A 20,355-nucleotide genomic window follows, 5' to 3' on the forward strand; every position below is an offset into this window, starting at 1 on the left:
GTCAGGGACAAAAGAGGGAGCCACAACGAACAAACAAACTCACCGACACACACACACACACACACACACACACACACCTATACTTAAGCATACGGCTTCAATTGTGAGGGACACGCCTTTGGGAAAGACTACAGAAAATCTGAATGTGTAAGTTATGTCTTGTTCTCGATGTGAGACGTTCCCATAATTCTGATGTTGAAACGCAGAGTTTGTTCACGTTGAATCCAAAGAAACTCTGCTCTACAATGAGCATTTTATTATTTGCTATTACAACAAACCTTTTTGTTGTGTAGTGAGTAATAAGGTCCTGCTACAATTGGCTTTCGCTCACAGTGCTTTTGTCATCTGGACATTGCGTGACTGTTTGCACAACATGCAGGAGACACGAGAGTGTCTTGGATGTCTTGAAGCACCCATTGTCCCCATGGAGTAGTTTTGCACACGGAAGGAGGAGAAAGATAACCAGTCGAGGAAGACAGACAGAGACATCTTCAGAACAATTATGTCCTTCTCTTGTTCTCTCTCTTTGTGTATTCAGCACACGCGCACAGATTTTACACTGATTTTACACTGATTGCAGTGAAAGAGAAGTCGTCATCACATTAGAATGACAATGCTTTTATATTTCAGAGGCACAGAGCTTTATAGACTCCCTACATTTCACTGTCTTTTAATGATGTTTTGTGTAGTAAGGGTGAATTAGACACATACACTTTATTCAAGCAATAAGGCTGTACTTCTTCTTCAATAATGTAAAAGTTCAAGGGTTGAGAACATCCCCAAATTTTTTACATTATTAAAGATAAAGTACAGCCTCATGTCCCTTATTGCTTTCATAATAGGGTTAACAGCGACATTATAAATAGTAAGTAGTTGCGTTTCAGCACAAAATAGTTGTGTATCGCATTTCAGTAGCCAAGAGAAAAATACTCTGGGTCATTGTGTCTCCTTGCAAAATCTCATTCATTGACATCGCTCATGACGTCCACCTTAATTGTCCAGTTACGAAAGCTCACATCGCCCAAAACCGATCATTTGTGGTGTTCCCGTTCTTTTTTTCGGCGTTCGCCACCGAGCTAAAAACTAAAACGACTGTATACTGTAAATATGTACTGAAGGGGTAAAGTGCAAAAAAATGGATGAAGGGAGATTGGAAAATTATGCAAGAGGACGAGCGTGACAAGTGTCGTGGACCGGAAGACTGTGTTGCTGCCCTGCAGCACGCCGCTAGGCCTCGGCCCAGTTGGCTGGTACAGCCAGTCATGTGGAGGGAAAGAATAGCGTCCACCCCTACATGAGAAGAAAGAAGGTGGAGGCAGCGGAAGAAACGAGGGAAACCGATAGTGAGCGAGAGGGCCGAGTCATCCACAGGGAGGAAGGATAATAGGAATAGGAGGGAAGGAGAAAGGGGATGACAGAACCTGTGAAAAATGTGACATAAATAGAAAGACAAAGGAGGGAAAGGGCGGGGTTTAGTGTAAAGAGAAGACAAAGAAAATGTAAGAAAAGGGGAAGGAACGGGAGGGACGGATTAAGGGGAGCCCTGGGTGGAATAGGAAGTTAAGCTGCCAGTTCTCCCTCTGGCATATGTCCTCGCCTGCAGGAGCACCTAAGGACCAGGGAGAGGGAAGCTGTTCCTTAGCCACGTCCAGGCCAACCATAGCTCTGTCGGCTGCCAACGATGGGCGTCCCGTGCCAGCTACGGCCCCCGTGCCTACAAACTCACGTCCAAACGAAACCTCTGCGAAATCCCCAACAATAAAAAGGCATCGTTATTGCAGTACGTCATTTATTTATTGCCCCCCCCCCCCCCCTCTCCAAATGAATTTCAGTCACTGGTTTTGCTTATTCACCTGCTTCAAATTCCTCTCATTACAGCTGCTTTTATCTTTTACAGCAACCATAGCAGACACAGAAACTAAAAATAGTTGTGAATATGTATCATGAAGCGCATAGTAAACAAGTGATGGTAAGATGATCCTCTTCTTTTCAGAGAAATATGTCCTGAAGGCTGAATATGTGACTAAAGATAAGATTAAAAAGTTAAGATTGATTCCTGCAATGATTCTTACAGTCAACAGATTTTGGATTGCGCTGATGTACTGGTTTAGAAAAAGCGAAATAAGGCCCAACAACCTTTAATGAGATAATGGAGCAAACAACCTTCCTGTACCACAGCTTTATGCATGAGTGGTCGTTTAAAACTGTAAATGCATCCTGCATGGTGTTCCGCTGGTCGTTTAGTGTGATGTTTTTCCCTGTTGCTTGGAGCTTAATGTCCCAAACAATTGCACCATTTGTTCCGTCCTCTCATTAACCAATAACAGACAGTGTCTTCCTGATTTAATCATCGGTCATTAGGAAAAGGCATTCATTCTGTTATTTACCCTAAATTTTGAAATAAAGTATTTATCCTCTTGTCTGTTTATGAGGCACACAGATGAAGATTAACCAGATATGTTGAATTACTAGGCGAACATTAACCAGTACTCTGATTGTGTTTGAACTATTAATGAGATTTTATATGAATTTTCGTGTAAAATATGTCAGAGCCTGAATGAATCCATAACCATTGTTATGTATTGAGCTGTGTAAGCAAACATTGAAGGAAGATATCTCTCTCTCTCTCTCTGGCAAGATGAATCACGTTTTTATCCTTCTGTTATGTTTGCTTTACTTGACAATGATTTCAGAACATGTTAAATCAGTTTTAAATGATAGAACCCAGATCACAGACTGAAGCAAACTAACGCCTTTGTTAGTCCCTCGGTTCAGTGAACAGATGGCATTTGAGTATCATTTTCTTATTTAAAGGCTTTGGCACGTTATTAACATTCTCTATTAAAACGTCATTAGCAAGTGGACAGGAGCGGCCGTAGGATGGAGAGTGCCGCCGCACAAATTCAAACAAGCCATTAAAGTGATTTGCTGCACTGTCGATTTCCGAATCATTCCTAGAACATTTCAAACTATTGCTCGGTAAAAAAAAAGAGTAGAAAATCAAATCGAAAGGCTGGAAAATGTCAAGCTATCCTTTTAAATCCAATCCTGGTTGGAGGCTTGTTGAGACGCCTGCAGTAAATCTATTTTCGGGCAAACAGCACAGACTGAAGGTGTCTGCTTAGCGGCAAGTCAGATGCATTATGTTCAGTGTGCTTTGGACAATCCCTGTGGCTGTGTGTGCGCGTAGGTGTGTGTGTGTGTGTGTGTGTTAGAGAAAAGAGTGTGTACCTGACATGCTGTTCTTTGGCTATGAGTGCAGTTTTCTATATAGCTGGACTCCGGGGAGTCTGGGTTTCAGCTCAGTGCCACATAATAAGAGTCCAAAAGGGACAGAGTTCTACAGTATTGATTAACAACAGCGCACAACAACGCTTATCTGCTTTTGCTCAATTTAACAACACATTTGATTTGATATAGCCCAGAAGCAAACAGCAGGTTGTTAAACACTTATTCAAACAACTACAAATGAACTATATTAACTATTATCATGAAACGGTTAACTGTTCCAGTCATTTTTCAAGCAGAATTGCCAAATATATCAACTCCCTAAATGCAAGGTTTTGCTGCTATTCTTTGTATTATTGATAATAAAAAATATTTTTGACTAATGTTTGGATGAAATCAGGTATTTTAAGACACTGCCTTGCACTTTCATAATGTTCCGATCATTTCTAAACAAGCGATCAGCAGATGAATCCATCAATATCTGCAGTCAGTGTTTACTTGATTAGCATTTTTGAAGAGTGAATTTAAACATCTTCTCTATCTCCACACGTCTGTCATCAAACTGAAATGAATATCAGCTGGAGAGTGTGTGATTATGTGAAGAGGCATGTTATGAACAATGACAGCGAGGATTGCACACGCTTACATGTGTCCCGGCTTATCAGCCGCAGTGTCATTTCACTGGTGAGCGTAGGTGTCTGACTGTGTGTGTAGGATAAAGACAAACACCACATTCCTTCTATCACAGTGGCTGAAATAAAAAAAAACATTTAGAAAAAACTATGGAAATGAATTCCCGTTTTATTGGTCATATTTCTGTGTAATTTGATGGATTCAAGTGTTACGCAATAAATAAAGACTGATAAAAGATAAAAAGGGAGACAGATTTGAGCACATGTGCCAAGTTAGATGAGTGAAAGAGAAAGAGAATCTGAGCCAAAGACTACAAGTCCCCGTAGAGAGAGCAGCCTCTCTTCTCCCAAGTCTCTCCTTGCAAGTACGCTTTGCCCAGTGTCGCCATGGCAACGATTGGTCTCCCACAGCTGACCAAGCTCGCGCACTTGAACATACAGTGAGGGTGTATGCAAATTGCACACATGTACTGAAGCACCTGAACGTCCACGTGCACAGAAATTGTACCACCTGCATCACATACCGTATAATCTTTTGCTCTTAAATGAACACATTGATCAATCATCAGCAACAATTTTGAAAATGTATTGTTTTTTCAAAAATGATTGGTTCAAATGACTGTTGATTATTGGTTCAAAAAACAATGATTTTGAGGATTTTTATTCTGGCTGTGGGAAATTATGATTGCCATTTATTTTCATTTGCCATTCAAACGATTAATTACTTCAACAAAATAACCATCATGTAAATTGGCTATTTGAAAGAAATCCTAAATGTTGATGCTGAGATGTTTACTGGACCACACAAATACAACATGCAATGGATAGAGCACTGTGCCTAAAAAAGAACAGCCCACAATCCATCCAACTATTCTCCCACCCTCCCACACAGAGCAACCCTTTCACCTGCTCGCTGGTTAATTATCAGTAGCAGCTATTTCAAGGGCTGAAGAAAAGAAAATCCAAATGATTGAATAGATCGCAGAACAGTCAGTACACAGGGTTAGTTCTCAAAATCTCCTATTATGGATTTCAGAAAAAAATTATTAATGGAATAAAAAAGATATACATATGAAAGCAAATCAATTCAGTGATGAATAAAACGTCTAAAATGATCAAATCAAAAAGTAAAAAAAAAACAACCACAGATGGATAATATGTCCGAGTCTGACACTCTCTTCCCCTCTCCAGCCCCCAGATAAGGAAGGCGGTCTGCCGAAGCAGGTGGGCAACAAGACGGAGTGCGGCCTGCTGGGATTGGTCATTGACCTGAAGCGGGATTACCAGCCAATAAGAAATCAGATCCCAGAGGACAAGCTCTACAAAGTCTACACCTTCAACTCTGTCAGGAAGTCCATGAGTACAGTCACCCAGTTGTCTGATGGAAGCTTCCGCATGTACAGCAAAGGAGCCTCTGAGATCGTCCTCAAGAAGTGAGTCTGGTTCTGTGATCGAAGTGAGACTATTCTCGTGGTGCAAGTGTGTAGCTAATCGGTTGTCAGTGCATCATTTTCATGAGGTTGTGACCTATAGTTCATTCCCCTAGGGAGTGGGAAAGGGCTGAATTTCCACTAGAAGGTCACACAGTTGTGACATTTCACAGAACATTACAGAAACAGTAGAGCAGCAAATGAGAAACTGAGGAAAACATGAGACACAGTTAAAAAGCTTCCTGTCCCCACTAAAGGAAGGAGCATAAATTCTCTAGTGACGATGACTAGCATTGAGAACATGAAGTTGTGATAAATGTCTGTTACACTGTAGATTAACTTGACTCATTTACAGATGAAGCTACGTCAAAAGCTATGTCAATACACCTGTTTATTTTTTCCATTTTTATGTTCAAGGTTTTTGATTTTTAACTTTTCTGCGAAATAAAACGATTCCCTTACTAAGAGTTTACATGAGAAGAGCAAGAAAGCAATGAAGCAAAGGAGCGTATTTCCAAAACTATTCTTCGTACATGATTAATTAATGTTTATTTGAGGTTCCATATTCAACCATTTTGACAATATCCAAGTACAGAATTGAAGTACCCTCTGAATCACAGGTGCAGCCATATCCTGAACGAGGTGGGTGAGCCCAGGGTCTTCCGCCCGAGGGACAAGGACGAGATGGTCAAGAAGGTGATCGAACCCATGGCGTGCGAAGGCCTTAGGACCATCTGCGTGGCGTACCGCGACTTCTCCGGTGATCCCGAGCCCTCCTGGGACGATGAGTCCAGCATCCTCAACGACCTCACAGCCATCTGTGTGGTTGGGATAGAGGACCCTGTCAGGCCAGAGGTAGGAGACTGTGGGATATTTTGCCATCATTCTGAGAGGATGTCGGTTAAAATGGGGTTTACTGAACGCTACAGCATCTCTTGTGTACTTCTTGTACATAGGAGATTTAAGTATACAAGCATATATCTGATCTATTACCATCTATGCTGTACAAAAAGATTTCACGCTTACATTTAGAAAGGTTATTCACCTTTTTTTTTTATTCAAAGTTTCTAAGAATATTACTTGTAATATGTATGTACATGTAACAGTAGTGAATATGCCTTTCCTTAAATGTAAGAAGGTTTAGGCACATAATTCATACATTCTAATTCAGCTGGGATGCCCCCCCCCCCCCCCCCCTCCTTTTCCAAATCTCTAACTGGCAGAGCATATTAACGTATTAATGTATTCTCAATCATGTCACATCTAAACAAGTGGAGCTGTGGGGACAAATACAAGCAGCAACACTCCTGTGAAAGCAGCAGCCTTCACAGTGAGCCGAGTATCACGTGCCATTTGAAAGACTCGACATAAGGGTGTTTGTTTGTGAGACAAATGGCTTCACTGATTGATTGCTTCACTGAATGATTATTGAGTTATGAAATTCACACTTCAGACCGAACCGATCTGCTTGATTCGAGATGGAATGTTTGTAGCTCAGTTTACGTACTTATATTTTAATATTTATATTGCAACTGACGGGTGCAAATGTTATGCACCCAACAGTGTCAATGTAGGCATTGCTGCAGTTTAAACACCCAAATTGCAATGATATAGTATAACACTAAAAAGTTATGTAAGGCTCATACATATATGGGATCCTGTTGCTCATTTTTACTTCTTTCAGCTACAACTAATAGAAATAAGTGATGCATCAAGAAATGAGGAACATCGTATCTACTGTATGTGTACAGCAGCAAAGTGACCTCACAGCTGACAGCTTCTGTGCGGGGTGCAGGGAAGCAGGAAGCTAACCGACTACTCCATTATTCAACATCCTCCTTTCATCTTTGTTTCCACCCTGCCTCTCCGATAAGGGCTCTCATTCAACCCAACCATGCTTCCTCCTTTACGCCTCTCTCTGTGTCATGGCGTTTGACTTTCACCTTTTTCAGGTTGCTCTCTTTTTGTTTTACTTTCTATCCCGATGCCTTTCAATACCTCTCTGTGTGAACACACCTAGATAAAATAGATTATAATCTGAGATTGTATATTTGAGCAAAGTAGAGTATTCCTGAAAAGAATAATGAAACATAGAAAGGACAAAAAATATGCAGGACAAATAGCTTAATATTGCAAAGAGGACATGCAAAAGATTTCTAAAACATGTGATCCACAAATTCACATTTGGCGTGTAAATACAACCCCTTGCGTTTTCTCAAGCCTGCAATCCACTAACATTTGTATTATTGCATTGCACTATTTGTAAGTCTTTTTTGTGCGTCTGTTTAAAATAGTAAATTAGATGACTTTCCACTCTGCTAAAAAGGTCACATAGAGTGGTAGACATGTTTTTGGTTTGTATAGTAGTCTCCAGTTTCTTCCCTCAGAATCTTTTAATAACTAGCTGCACTCTGGTGTTGCCTCCAGAGAGAGGAGAGAAAAAGGAGAAGCGAGAGAAGGGGAAAGACAGAGGCAGAGAATGATAAGCAGATCTAAATCAAATTCCCGTAAGATGAATGTTGGACTACAGGAGAAGGAGGCAGGTAAAGGGAGAAACCGAGGAAACAACCATATTTAGTCTGGTACGACCGGTAACTAATGGTGACCAATGTTAAAGCTTTCGATAATGAGCCATATAATAATCATAACATACCCTTCTCCACTTTGCAGATTTACTTTGTAATCCGCTCTCCTTAAATGAGTTAAATCCTTTGTGTTGTACACGAGCATTATGAACAGCTTGATTTTGAAGTTTGGCAGTCCAATATATTTACACATTGCGGTGGTGGATCCATCATACTTCGCACTTTGCATGTGTGAGTACGAGCATGCGCACATGTGTTTGTGGAATATGCCCAAGTGTCTGTTGGTGTGAAGTAGGAAAGTATGCATATTCCTTCCACCGTGTACATTAAAGTGTGTTGGAGAGAAGAAAAAGACACAGTTCTTTGTGTATGTGCAAAAGAAGGAGTTGCTGCTACTGTATAGGCACATGTTTGTTTGTGTGTGGGTTTGGAGTGCAGTGCTCGCCCACACTGACCTTTGTCGGGAAGAAGATGTGTTTCCGAATTAATATTCAGTTTTACGAGCTGGTTCTACCACAGATCTATCTCCATGCAGTAACTGTTCCCAGTTATTGTCTCCAGGCAAGAGACAGATATAGAAACAATACCTTATTATATATCTTGTTAATACAAAAAGGAACTGAGGCGCCGTTCAGATAAAATGAAGGTTTTGTGTGCGTGTTTTCTCATTTGAAGATAACTGTACAGATGTGTTCTTTAAGGGGTTATAATCAAGACTTTATACTAAAAATAGATTACATGACATCTCATTTGTTCATTAAAATGCTGAAAAGAATTACTTGTATTGTTTTCTTGCTTCTCACAGTTCTCATACTGTGGCTTTTCTTTGGCTGCGGAAGGCAGCTGGTTTCAGTAATGAAGCCCTAAAATCTTACCGTATATTACCTTCTCAGCACCAGTGCTAAGCCTTCCCTGCTGGCCTAAACAGAATAACAAGCTTTTTTGTATAATTTACTTATGCAGTTCCGAGTTAGCCTCATATGTGCGTCTTCATCAACGTACAGAGAAGCAGTGATTGGTCAGTAGGCCAGCGTGACCTTTGTCAAACAGAAAGACAGACGATTTTAGTACTTAGTCAGAGTTCAGGTTGAGCTTAGTCTGTAAACATTGAGCAGCATTTGTGTTTTAACATCTGCAGTAGCATGTTAATTTGTCTATCGTGTTGTTTTTATTATAGTTAATATTGTTGCCCCCTGATGTAAATAGTATTTAAATGGCCCGTGCTCTTGAGTGTGCAGCGTTTAAGTGCTGCGGTTTTGAAGGATTGTTTTTTCATGCTTTGTTCTAAAAAAATGGGACTGGTTCCTTGCTCCTGTCCTTAAGTTAATTACATTCCATTTGATTATATAAATTGTCCGTTAATTACGCAGCCTCCCGTCATGCGCGTTTATCTGCAGTTAATGTATTTGCAGGTGTTGAGCTTCATGTGACATTTTATTTCACTTTAAATGTTACAGTGTGAATATCAGGTGTTTACATGGAACAGATCTGTATCAGTGGCGTCATAATGCAGTTATTAGGTTATTCAACTGTAATAAGACGGCACAGAAGGCCCAGGTAGGAAATGAACGGCCCGCCCCTGCACAGCACCAAGTAGACTGTAGAAGATAATGAACATAGCGGCGCATTCAGCAGCAGACCAGGCCTTTTGTCTCAGGAGTTAGAGGAGACCCCAAAAATGCCCAACGGAGAGTGAATATCGGACTTGTTTTCCATCAGATGGCCACGAACAGGACTAGAAATGTTAATATGTGTTGTCCTGTATCACTCCTTAGGTGCCCGATGCTATCAAGAAGTGCCAGCGTGCCGGCATCACAGTGCGCATGGTGACAGGAGACAACATAAACACAGCCAGGGCCATAGCCATCAAGTGTGGTATCATCCACCCCGGAGAGGACTTCCTCTGCATCGATGGCAAAGAGTTCAACAGGAGGATCCGCAACGAGAAGGGAGAGGTACAGTAACTCTGTCAGAGTGAGAGAGGCTGAGCTCAGATGGAAGAAGGATACCTCTCTAAACCGAAGCTGCCTGTCCCTGCATTGTCTGTCTGTCTGTGTGCGTGCCCAGGTGGAGCAGGAGCGAATGGACAAGGTTTGGCCTAAACTCCGAGTTCTAGCCAGATCTTCCCCAACCGACAAACACACGCTCGTCAAAGGTGAACGGGTTGCACTATTTCCTTTATGTTATGTTATGCACTATTTCTGTTTATGTCATTTGTCTGAGTTCATCAAAAGACATGAAGCCATCGAGTCATTTTTTCAATGTACTTGCTTGTGCGTGTTTGCCAGGCATTATTGACAGCACTGCAACAGACCAGAGGCAGGTGGTGGCTGTGACAGGAGATGGGACCAACGATGGACCCGCACTAAAGAAAGCTGATGTTGGATTCGCCATGGTGAGCAAACCCTACTAATATGTAGTATAATATTTTCAATCTTCATATTATTTTCTACCTTTCTTATTCAACGTCTGCAGATATCTTCTTCACCGCTGCAGTATGAAGTTTCTGCTCTCTGCCTCTGACTGTGTAGTTTAGGAGCTCCCCCTAGTGGATGTGTCAGCTCCCACTGTTTTTATGTACATATTACTTCTCAGACTACTGAAAACAAAACATTTAGTATTTGATATTTAGTTATTTCTTCTGTTCTCCTCACAAATAAAATAATTTGACACACGCACATGCACGGTAGAGCACCTTTTCTCTGACTGCACCCTTTTCTGCTCTCCTCTAGGGTATTGCTGGTACAGATGTGGCCAAGGAGGCGTCGGATATCATTCTGACTGATGATAATTTCAGCAGCATCGTTAAGGCAGTAATGTGGGGCCGCAACGTCTACGACAGCATCTCCAAATTTCTTCAGTTCCAGCTGACTGTCAACGTCGTGGCTGTCATAGTGGCTTTCACCGGTGCCTGCATCACACAGGTCTGAGCCCTGTGTGTGACGATATGGGGACGTGATTGGGTCGTATTAGCCTAACTGTATTTCTGCTCTGTGACGTTGTTGGTTTACTTTATGATTTTCCTTACAAATGCGCAGGATTCCCCCCTGAAGGCCGTGCAGATGTTGTGGGTGAACCTGATCATGGACACGTTTGCATCCCTGGCCCTGGCCACCGAGCCTCCCACAGAGTCTCTGCTTAGGAGGAAGCCATATGGTCGCAACAAGCCTCTGATCTCCAGCACCATGACTAAGAACATCCTGGGACACGGAGTCTATCAGCTCATCATCATCTTCACACTGCTCTTTGCTGGTGCGGGCTACAATTCTGCTCTTCATTACACAAAGGGGATCTGCAACAGCATGATGATGTGTCAGGAAAGGGGTTCAGCAACAATCCATCAATTTCAGGGTCCGGATGAGACAACTGATCGTTATAATTGTTTATTTGGTATATTGTACAACCCCTCCAGGAGAGAAGATCTTTGACATTGACAGTGGCCGTAATGCTCCTCTCCACGCCCCTCCATCCGAGCACTACACCATCATCTTCAACACCTTCGTCATGATGCAACTTTTCAACGAGATAAATGCCCGCAAAATCCACGGAGAGAGGAACGTCTTCGATGGAATCTTCAGGAACCCCATCTTCTGCACTATTGTTTTTGGCACCTTTGCTATGCAGGTTAGCAGATTATTTGGGATTGGTTAGTATCATTCCTTGGATGCGATATATTTTTCATGACTAGCGCTTTGCTTTTTTTTAGATTGTGATTGTGCAGTTTGGAGGGAAGCCATTCAGCTGTCAACCTCTGGAACTGGAAAAGTGGATGTGGTGTGTTTTCCTCGGGCTCGGAGAGCTCGTCTGGGGACAGGTAACATGCAAACTGATCCGTCTCTGTCTGTATGATTCCTCTGTACTTCATTTGAGTCCTTGTCTTTATATCTCGACTGCACTGGGTACGTGTCCGCTTTCCATTTTGACCCGGTGCTCTGTCTCCTCTACGGGTTAGGTGATAGCCAGCGTGCCCAATAGCAAGTTGCGTTTCCTGCGGAGGGCTGGACAGTTAACTCGGAAAGATGATTTACCAGAGGAAGATAATAATGAAGATAATGAAGAGATTGACCACGCGGAGAGGGAGCTGAGGAGAGGACAGATCCTCTGGTTCAGAGGACTCAACCGCATTCAAACTCAGGTGAGATGACATCAATCCGCGGATTAGGATTCTTTGTTTTAGTTCACAGAGATGTTGCTGATGATTGCATGTCGGTTTAGAGGCAAAGAACACAAACAAGATTAAATTTCCCAAGACGGTTTTCTGACATGGCTTTTTCTTTCACCGTTTGTCTGTCTTTGTCATATAATCCGTCTTATTAGGACGTAGCACGGCCGCAAATAGAACCGGAGAAGCATTACCCTTACAAACGAGTTATAGACTATGTTGTATGTTCTTCATGTTCGTAAGTAACAGCCTTAAAGTCATTTGATCTCAAGCTGGTATTTAGGAAAATGACGACGCAGCCTCCTTTTGCTGGACCTGAACGAATGCGTGCGTGGACCTGTGGAGGCTCGACAATCAATCCTCGAGGCTTAAACACAGCTGGACAGAGTCGTTCCTCTTTCTCACCGTGACCAACTCTGCACACCGTTATCACTGTGACATGCATGGTTGTTTTGCTTCTGGCTCAGACTGGATTTCATTTCACTGATGTGTCACTAATGGTCCAGGGTGAAGCTATCCGAAGACACTGTGATCCTACAGGGGCTGCCACACATTGTTAAGTTATAGAAATATGGGTTTTAACATAGTAGGATAACGAAGGTTTATTTAATCTTAAAAAAGCAGATGAATAAAGATGGGTCTAACTAGGCAACAGGCATAATGGTCAGATGATCAAAAAGCTTCTAGACAAATCCTCAGATTCTTAGGATTCGATCTTTATTTTCTATAGTTCTGTACATTTAAAGATTCCCTTTGAATTGGCGGATCATGGGCAACAAAACACAGTAGGTTCACTCAGTTCAGGTGGGTAACCACGGCAATCTGGCAAGTCGTCTAACTGTTTTCATGCTGTGAATGTTGCCTTTCTTCAGAATCCCCGACATTATTTACCAAGAAAAATACAAAATGAAACGTTGTACAAAAGCTCCCCATTTGTGAAGAAAAAAAAGTGGGGATTCCACAGAACAAATGCATTGAATGATGTAAACGGATGCATCAGTATTCCTTATCTCTGCTTGCTAGTCTTTGAAAGGGTCGGATCACGCAAAGTAGCAAATTTATACTCTGCTCTGCTCCCTATAACATCTAGGAAAAGAAAAAAAAACGCCTACGCCAGAGGAATTTAGTCCTGTGATGCTAACAACGTTGAAAAATGACTCTTAAAACCAGCAACACCTCTTTCCAGATATAATGGCACCATTACTCTGGATAATCCACCCATTATACTTTCAGTGGACTTCATAGGAGTGCTTCTTCAGTAAAAGCAGTCCCAGTAAAATGCATTCTCAGTGAGATCTGTGGATCAGAGTGCCTCTTTTTTTTAATGCTGTTTTTACCACAATTGAAAACTAATTTAGCACCGTTGCGTTCTGTTGAAATCTTGCAGTGAGGTAAGAGAGATCTTTTTCTTTGTCATTTCGATGAACCTACTCGTTAAGTCAAATTGACTGACCTTCAGCTGTCTCCCACCCCTTCCATCGTGTCCCGATTGAGACACTTTGTACTCCCGTTACCGCCAAAGTCACCCAGCGAGTCAACCTGTGTCGCGCATCTGGTCTCTGTCACTCTGAGCAGCCATTTGTCCTCTCCTGTTCCGCTCTCCTCCCACAGATTGACGTAGTCAACACCTTCAAGAGTGGCACCTCCTTTCAGGGGGCTGGGGCTCTGAGACGCCAATCATCCACCACCAGCCAGACCCAGGATGTAACCAATGTTTCTAGTCCTAGTCACGTGTCCTTGTCCAATGCCCTTTCCTCTCCTACAAGCACTACTGCTGCTACTGCTCCTCCCACTACTGGCCGTGAGTCAGAACTCTGTCAGTCTGCTTCTCTGCTCTCTTTGCTTCAGAGGTGCCATCATGTCATGAGTTTTATTTTTTATTTTTTCTCTCTGCTTCATTGTCTGTCTTGTAATTCTAACAACAAATTACCGTGACAGTCTCCATTTTGGGGTTGGCATCTCTGAAGATACGTTTTTGTTTTTTCTTGTTTTTTTTTGTTTTCTAGCTATCTGCCCTTTTCATTTCCTCTCCTCTCTCTTCTGTCTTTTTTGCTGTTCATACCGGATTTCAAATTCACCATGATATCTCCTCCCATGCTCGGGTGTACTGTCAGCTCATTGGTGAACGTGTGTTTGTTTCCTCAGAGTGCTAGGAGCGCGGGACTAAGGGTGATACCCACGGCGTGACATTTCAGGTTGTGAGTTTGTCTCCCTCTGCTCATCCCCCCATCCACCATCCCATTCTCCAACACGTCTGTTTTTATTTCTTGACTGACACTAATTTGAACTAATTCCAATCAACTCACCAAGGGACTGGGTAAACATTCAAGTATAAGATGCAACGTTGTCTTACGTCATGTGTGACTTTGGTACCGATGAGGCAACTCACGCAATTCTTACTTTTAAAAAGGACACTTGTTTGTGTGCTAGACTTCAGGGATAAATAATCTGCTATAGCTACTTTCAAAATGTCCTTTCATACAGGGATCCCAAAAGGTGCAGCAAAGGCTAGGTCGCTGTCAATATCAGAGGTTTTCTCTACTTTAATATTAGGTCCACTTCCATCTTCTTTCTTCCTCTCTGTTTTATACCAACATACACACATACACCATTAATCTTTATCTATGGATGAGCACCGAATGTAAAACCCTGCCGAGGGCAGATAAGTCATCCCGTCTTGTCGCTTCATGCTCTCAGTGTAGTTGACTGTCACGTTGCCATAGTTACGGACATGGATCCTCAGCAGAACCAGCCATGTAAATTCAGCCCACCCACTCTTTTCTAACCCATCAGTGTTGCTTGTCAGACATCCTGTCACATGTACTCATCCAGGCAGGTGCCTTTTATTATTTGTTTTATCTGTTTTGTCTCCTTATACCCTACTCTGCCACGGTTGGAGTAGTAGCACTAAAATATTTACCTTCAGTAACTACAGTATTCCACTCTAATAAAGAACTTCTAATAGAAATCTTTTTCAAGTTTCAAAATATTCATTGGTAAAATTATTAAATAGAAAATTGGTTGGTCAATACCATGTGCCTTGTATCAACATAAATGTTGTACTTTTTTGTTGTATATCTATTTCTGCATTTGTTTTCCAAGAATGACATAATTTGACTTTGATTTAATATCAGAGGATTTGCCTTTTTCAATTTATATTCGAGGATTGATTTAACTATCATTGAGATGAAACGTTCCTATAATAAACACTATATTTAAGGCTTTGACCGTACACCCCTTTTTTATCCATCCCAATGTAGTATCGTGAGTCAATGTCTCATGTTAAAACATCAAATTAAGTGTTATCGACTCTTACATTTCAACAGCTGCCAGTATTATACATGCTAATGGATTATGACTAAAGCAACAATTTCCTAAAATCCTACTACTCCTACTACTATCTGTAATGGTTCCCATATTTGTTAGGAGCCTATACTTGAGTGTTTACTTAGATGTGCATGGAGTTGAAAGCTGTCAGACCTCTGACAGTAAACCTTTTATTTTTCACTATTCACCTCCATTTGTTTTGTGTCAGCAGTCTGTGTGCCGGCGTCCACGTCTTCACCATCCGGTGGTGTTTTTGCATGAAGTTTTTGTATACCTCTCATTTACTTCTTGTGTTCATAATATATTAACCTGTTGTGTTGACTCCAAAATGTACATTGTACATACTTTCTTTGGGATGGGTGGGAGGGGTTTGTGTTGTTTTGAGTTTCCCATTGTAATGCTTGTGTCGTCCGCTCCTCATGGAGAGTTTGACTCTCTCCATTGCTCTGTTTGGGACCATGTTTCACACCCACCCTGTGCTATACGTGTGCGTCCCATTCAGAGTCTGTGGATATTGTCCCACACAGTGTTCTGGTAACCCCTGATACACCTGATTTGGATCTCTCAGATCTAACCTCCTTCCTTCTTACTGACCTCGTCCACCAGATCTCTGCAAACTTGCATGTGATATTCTCCTTTTATTTTGTGTGTGAGCATTCCATTTATTAACGTGGCTTGTTTCTAGGTATACAGCACATTGGACTAAAGCGTATACTTACAACGAGCGTTTGTGTTGCTTTGGTATTTGGTTTTCTCGAAATGTATGATTTTGTTTTGTTTTTACAATTGTGTTCCTCACGGCTTTACTTAGTGCACGCCAAAACCGAGTGACTTGTGAACTGTAGTGATCTTGTGAAAGCAGAACACAGAGTGCAGTTGCTTTTCCGCCTTTACCTTTCACCTCTTTATCCTCAATTGAGAGGTCCTCTCCTTCCCCTCTGTCCCTTCACTCCTACTCTTCATCCCAAGGGTCCTTACCACCCTTCCGTTTTGGTCTCGGGCATCACATCTCATCGTTTCTCTTCTCTTTCCTCCCCCTTTTTTCTTTTTGTTTTGTTTTACAACAGATCCGCGTTGTGAATGCATTCCGCAGCTCTCTCTATGAAGGCCTGGAAAAACCAGACTCCAGGTCGTCCATCCACAACTTCATGACCCACCCGGAGTTTAGGATAGAAGACTCCACGCCCAACATCCCACTCATCGACGACACGGACGATGATTCTGCCCGGAGGAGGAAGTACTCCAGCCAGCCCACATCCCCCAACAAAAATAACAACGCCATCGACAGTGGCATCAATCTCACCATCAACACCAGTAAATCGGCCGCCTCCTCCAGCCCCGCTAGCCCTCTTCACAGCCTGGAGACCAGCCTCTAACCCTCATCCTCGCCTCGGCTCTATCCCTCTAATGTCCTTTCCTTGCAGTCTGGGGGCAACTTATCCAATTCCTCCGGAGGTTTAACTGCAACCTTACACCTCGTCGGCCCCTAAAACTTCACCAACTCCATCTCATACCTCATTTTCCAGCCCCCGTTACCACCGTTAACGCACCTTTTTTAACCTTGGGCTCTTAAAGCTCTCTGCTCCTCTTGAAATGGAGAAAATCTAAAGTAATACAGTTAAGGTGAAAAGAAAAACATTCAATCAAAAAAAGCGCAACGAAGCCACAAAACCTTCACAGCCATTCTGCTTTTGTGGTTGTATGTGTACGGTGGCGGCGGTGGATGTGTGTGTGTGTGTGTGTGACTATATGAGCGTTAGCATGTACTGTGTAAGCGTGCCGCTGACTGCACGCCTGTATGACTGTGTCTTTAGTGGCACCGGGAGGAGGAGGAGGACGACGAGGAGAGAGACAAAACAAGACAGACTCGAAACTCCCCTTACACTCTCCTCAACGGTAACATTGTCAATACTGATAATAGTTTAAATTAAATTGAAAAACATTGTTATTATTCTGATTCTGATTCTGATTATTATTGTTATTATTATTGTTGCTCCTGCATGAATGTACATTGCCCAGGTTTTATTTTAATGGGTTTTAATTTGATGGGAGATCTTATATTCAGATGGGCTCGGCCTTGCAGCGGACTACTGTTTCAACGGGAGTTTCTCTGAGATCCGGGCCTGCAAAGTCCCCTCTTCTGTGTGGCATGAACATGTACCCGACTGTAAACATTTATTTCATCCATAAACAGAAACGTTTAACGAGGTGGTAGGGCTCAACTTGCACAGTAGTTTGCACCTATCGGAAAAAGAGGACCGCATAATAATAATGATGATAATAGCATTTATGGTATATAATCTATAAATATAAATACATATAAATATATTTAGAGAGAGTTTATCTTTGTTTGTCGGCATGTTGCCTTGTTCCTGCTTCAATGGCTCAAAATACTTTTGACTTATTTATGTCTTAAAGAGAATGTAATTTGTTTACAACCTCGTAGAGATTAACTTCCTGATTTCTAGAAGGAAAGAGACGGAACCGAAGCTCAGAAGGACCAGAGCTGCGTTGGTGTGTTATTACTGAAAAATTGTGCTGGAATTTGCCTGCTATCTTTTCAAATATTGTAGATATTTTTAGAGGATTAACAAACAAAAAGAAACCAAAATATAATGGGATACGTAGTAAATGTGGAATCTTAGTATTACTCTATATGATTGTTGGGAACAAGTTGGAGTGGCTTGCCTTTTCTAAACGGAGGCCTACTTTTTGTGACAGAGGGGGAATATTTAATTTTTATTCCCAATTTTTTCAGTTTTTTTTTTTTTTTTTTTTTTGTGCTTCAGCGCTGGCCTGAGGTCAGGGCTCGAGTCAAGGCTGATATCAGGACCTTTACAGTGAACTTTCTTCTAGATATACCTGCTTGTTCAAAGGACTTGATGTTTAAAAAGTGCGTGACACCCAAAAGGCTGCAATCAAGTATTATTAGAAATTTAGAGTTATATTTGGCTTATCTGTGCAGCATGGAAATCAGAACTTTTTTTAAAATTTGTTTTTGTCCAAATTTTGAAATATATTGTGTTGGTTATTTTTCAATTCAATCCTTATTTAATATTGGTTCCAATGATTTCAGTTTTTCTCTTGCAGAGTGACACACACACAACCCTACACAACTGTTGGAATTTTTAACATCAAAAAAAGGAAAAATGAAACAAAAAATGACAAATTACAACAAACATGAAATGTTGCTTCGACTCGTTTTCTATATATAAAAAGACGATGCTTTTCTGCACTATCTGGTTATGAATGAAAACTTCTGTGGTGTAATTCTAGATGTGCTTTTGTGTGTTTTAACCAAGCTTGTCTTCCCGCCGTCACAGAATATACAGTACTCTAGCATCTCAACTGTACTCACTAGTCGTAAACTATTTATTGTGCTTTGACCAATCAGACATTGCCAGAGATAAGTCACATACAGGGGGCACATTTACCCAGTCTTATTGCACTCAGAAGGACAAGGCCAGTTAACTAGTCAGTACTATTGTTATTTCTATTACTAACCGAAGTCATTGGCAAGCATGACGCAAGAGGCTCATTATGCAACTTGAAAGAATTAACGATTTTTCTACTTAAAGAATCCTATACACTACTTCAGTATATTAAACATTTATCCAAGCTCTTTTTTCTTTTTTTCTATCCTCCTCCTCTGTCATTTCCCAATCGATCCGTAAATCTGGAAAGGGTGCACAAGCTTTACCAGTCAGCTCAGGCGTGTTGAAAAAGTAATATGGACCATTTGAATAATATGTCTTATTTAAGTTTGAGATAAAAAAAACTGTCTGGATTCTGATATTCTGCTTAGAAGCTGTTGATTTATTTTGTTTCCCTTTCCAGTGTTTTAACTTGACAATTTATTTGTTTATTTGTCTGTAAAAATTTAAAACAATAAACAAAAAACATAACAGGAACAACAGCATTTTTCAATAAAAAAAAAAAAAAGACTTAAGCCAACATTTTCCAACCACTTTTACATCCAGGAGGACATTCAGATTTAAGAAGATGCAAACACAAGTTTAAAAATAATCTTTGTAAATACAGCAGACGCTGAGGACAGAAACTGAATGCGGACTGGTGTGAAAACTGTTTCTGACCTCGTCTACCATCATGCACGGGTCGTACTGCCGACGCAGCTGTTTCACTGCTCCTGTCAGAAACAGTTCAACATGAGAACATCCAAATGGCAACTTGTGTTGTAACAACCAATAATTATGTTGATAATAACCCCGAAGAAGATGATGATAGTGATATCAATGATACTTTTTGCAATATACTCTCACCTGCCTCGATGTACTGTATTTAGCAGCATGCAGTTTGTGGAACAAAGAAAAAGAGAAATGCCAACAGATAACTTTTGGCATACTTAGCCATTCATGGGTAAGTGATCTAAGTGTTCATCTTGTTTTTATGATATTTTTTTTATCTATACAATAATTGTAAATAAAAGAACTCAATGTCTTTGTTCATTAATACTATGCAAAAAGTCATGCTTTTCTGATTGTTACCCACCCTTAATCCTAGAGTGTGTTGCTGGAATGTTTGTGGTCTCAAAAGTCAGTAAAAACAATGTGATGTAAATTATTTTTTAGCTTGAGGAAAGTCAAATGATGATGAAATTATTACCATGAGGAGGATGATAATAATGGTGGTGACCGTGATGATGACAATGATGATGATGATGATGATGATGAACTGTGACTCTTGCTGCTTGACTGTCCCATTTACAACACTCCTGACAGGAGCGCAAGTGAAAAACATAATAAAAACTAAACAAAAAAAAGATATATATTGAACAATTCACTAAATAAATCTCCCAGAGCAGCATGACCCAGCATGGTGTGTCCTGGCCCCGTGTGACATGTCCTGTTCTGATTCGTTGTGCTTCACCTTCCACTGTCAACTTTGATTGTTTTTCCATATTCATGCATTCCAATGTGATGGGCAGAAGAAGCTCTTGTCGTTATGCAGCGTAGAACAGAGGGTTCCAACCA

General features: G+C 41.2%; 1 protein-coding gene across 15 annotated transcripts in view; it reads left to right on the top strand.

Moving 5' to 3' along the window:
• Nucleotides 1-19,837, top strand: part of atp2b2 (ATPase plasma membrane Ca2+ transporting 2) — an 86,046-nt gene extending 66,209 nt beyond the window's left edge. For 6 of the 15 annotated variants that reach the window (XM_040203863.2, XM_040203868.2, XM_040203871.2 and 3 more), the window contains 11 exons: nt 5,052-5,293; nt 5,911-6,145; nt 9,651-9,830; nt 9,943-10,030; nt 10,164-10,270; nt 10,608-10,799; nt 10,914-11,127; nt 11,288-11,499; nt 11,582-11,689; nt 11,828-12,010; nt 16,432-19,837. In XM_040203863.2, coding sequence (XP_040059797.1) covers nt 5,052-5,293; nt 5,911-6,145; nt 9,651-9,830; nt 9,943-10,030; nt 10,164-10,270; nt 10,608-10,799; nt 10,914-11,127; nt 11,288-11,499; nt 11,582-11,689; nt 11,828-12,010; nt 16,432-16,740 — 2,070 coding nt within the window. In that variant the 3' untranslated portion in view covers nt 16,741-19,837. Of the gene's footprint in view, nt 1-5,051; nt 5,294-5,910; nt 6,146-9,650; nt 9,831-9,942; nt 10,031-10,163; nt 10,271-10,607; nt 10,800-10,913; nt 11,128-11,287; nt 11,500-11,581; nt 11,690-11,827; nt 12,011-13,648; nt 14,106-14,182; nt 14,233-16,431 lie in introns of those variants that run through there. The other 9 variants (XM_078091827.1, XM_078091830.1, XM_078091826.1 and 6 more) reach the window with 3 other exon arrangements.
• Nucleotides 19,838-20,355: the final 518 nt, after the last annotated feature.

This window comes from Gasterosteus aculeatus, chromosome 17, assembly GCF_964276395.1.
Source record: "Gasterosteus aculeatus chromosome 17, fGasAcu3.hap1.1, whole genome shotgun sequence".
Classification (NCBI taxonomy): domain Eukaryota; kingdom Metazoa; phylum Chordata; class Actinopteri; order Perciformes; family Gasterosteidae; genus Gasterosteus; species Gasterosteus aculeatus.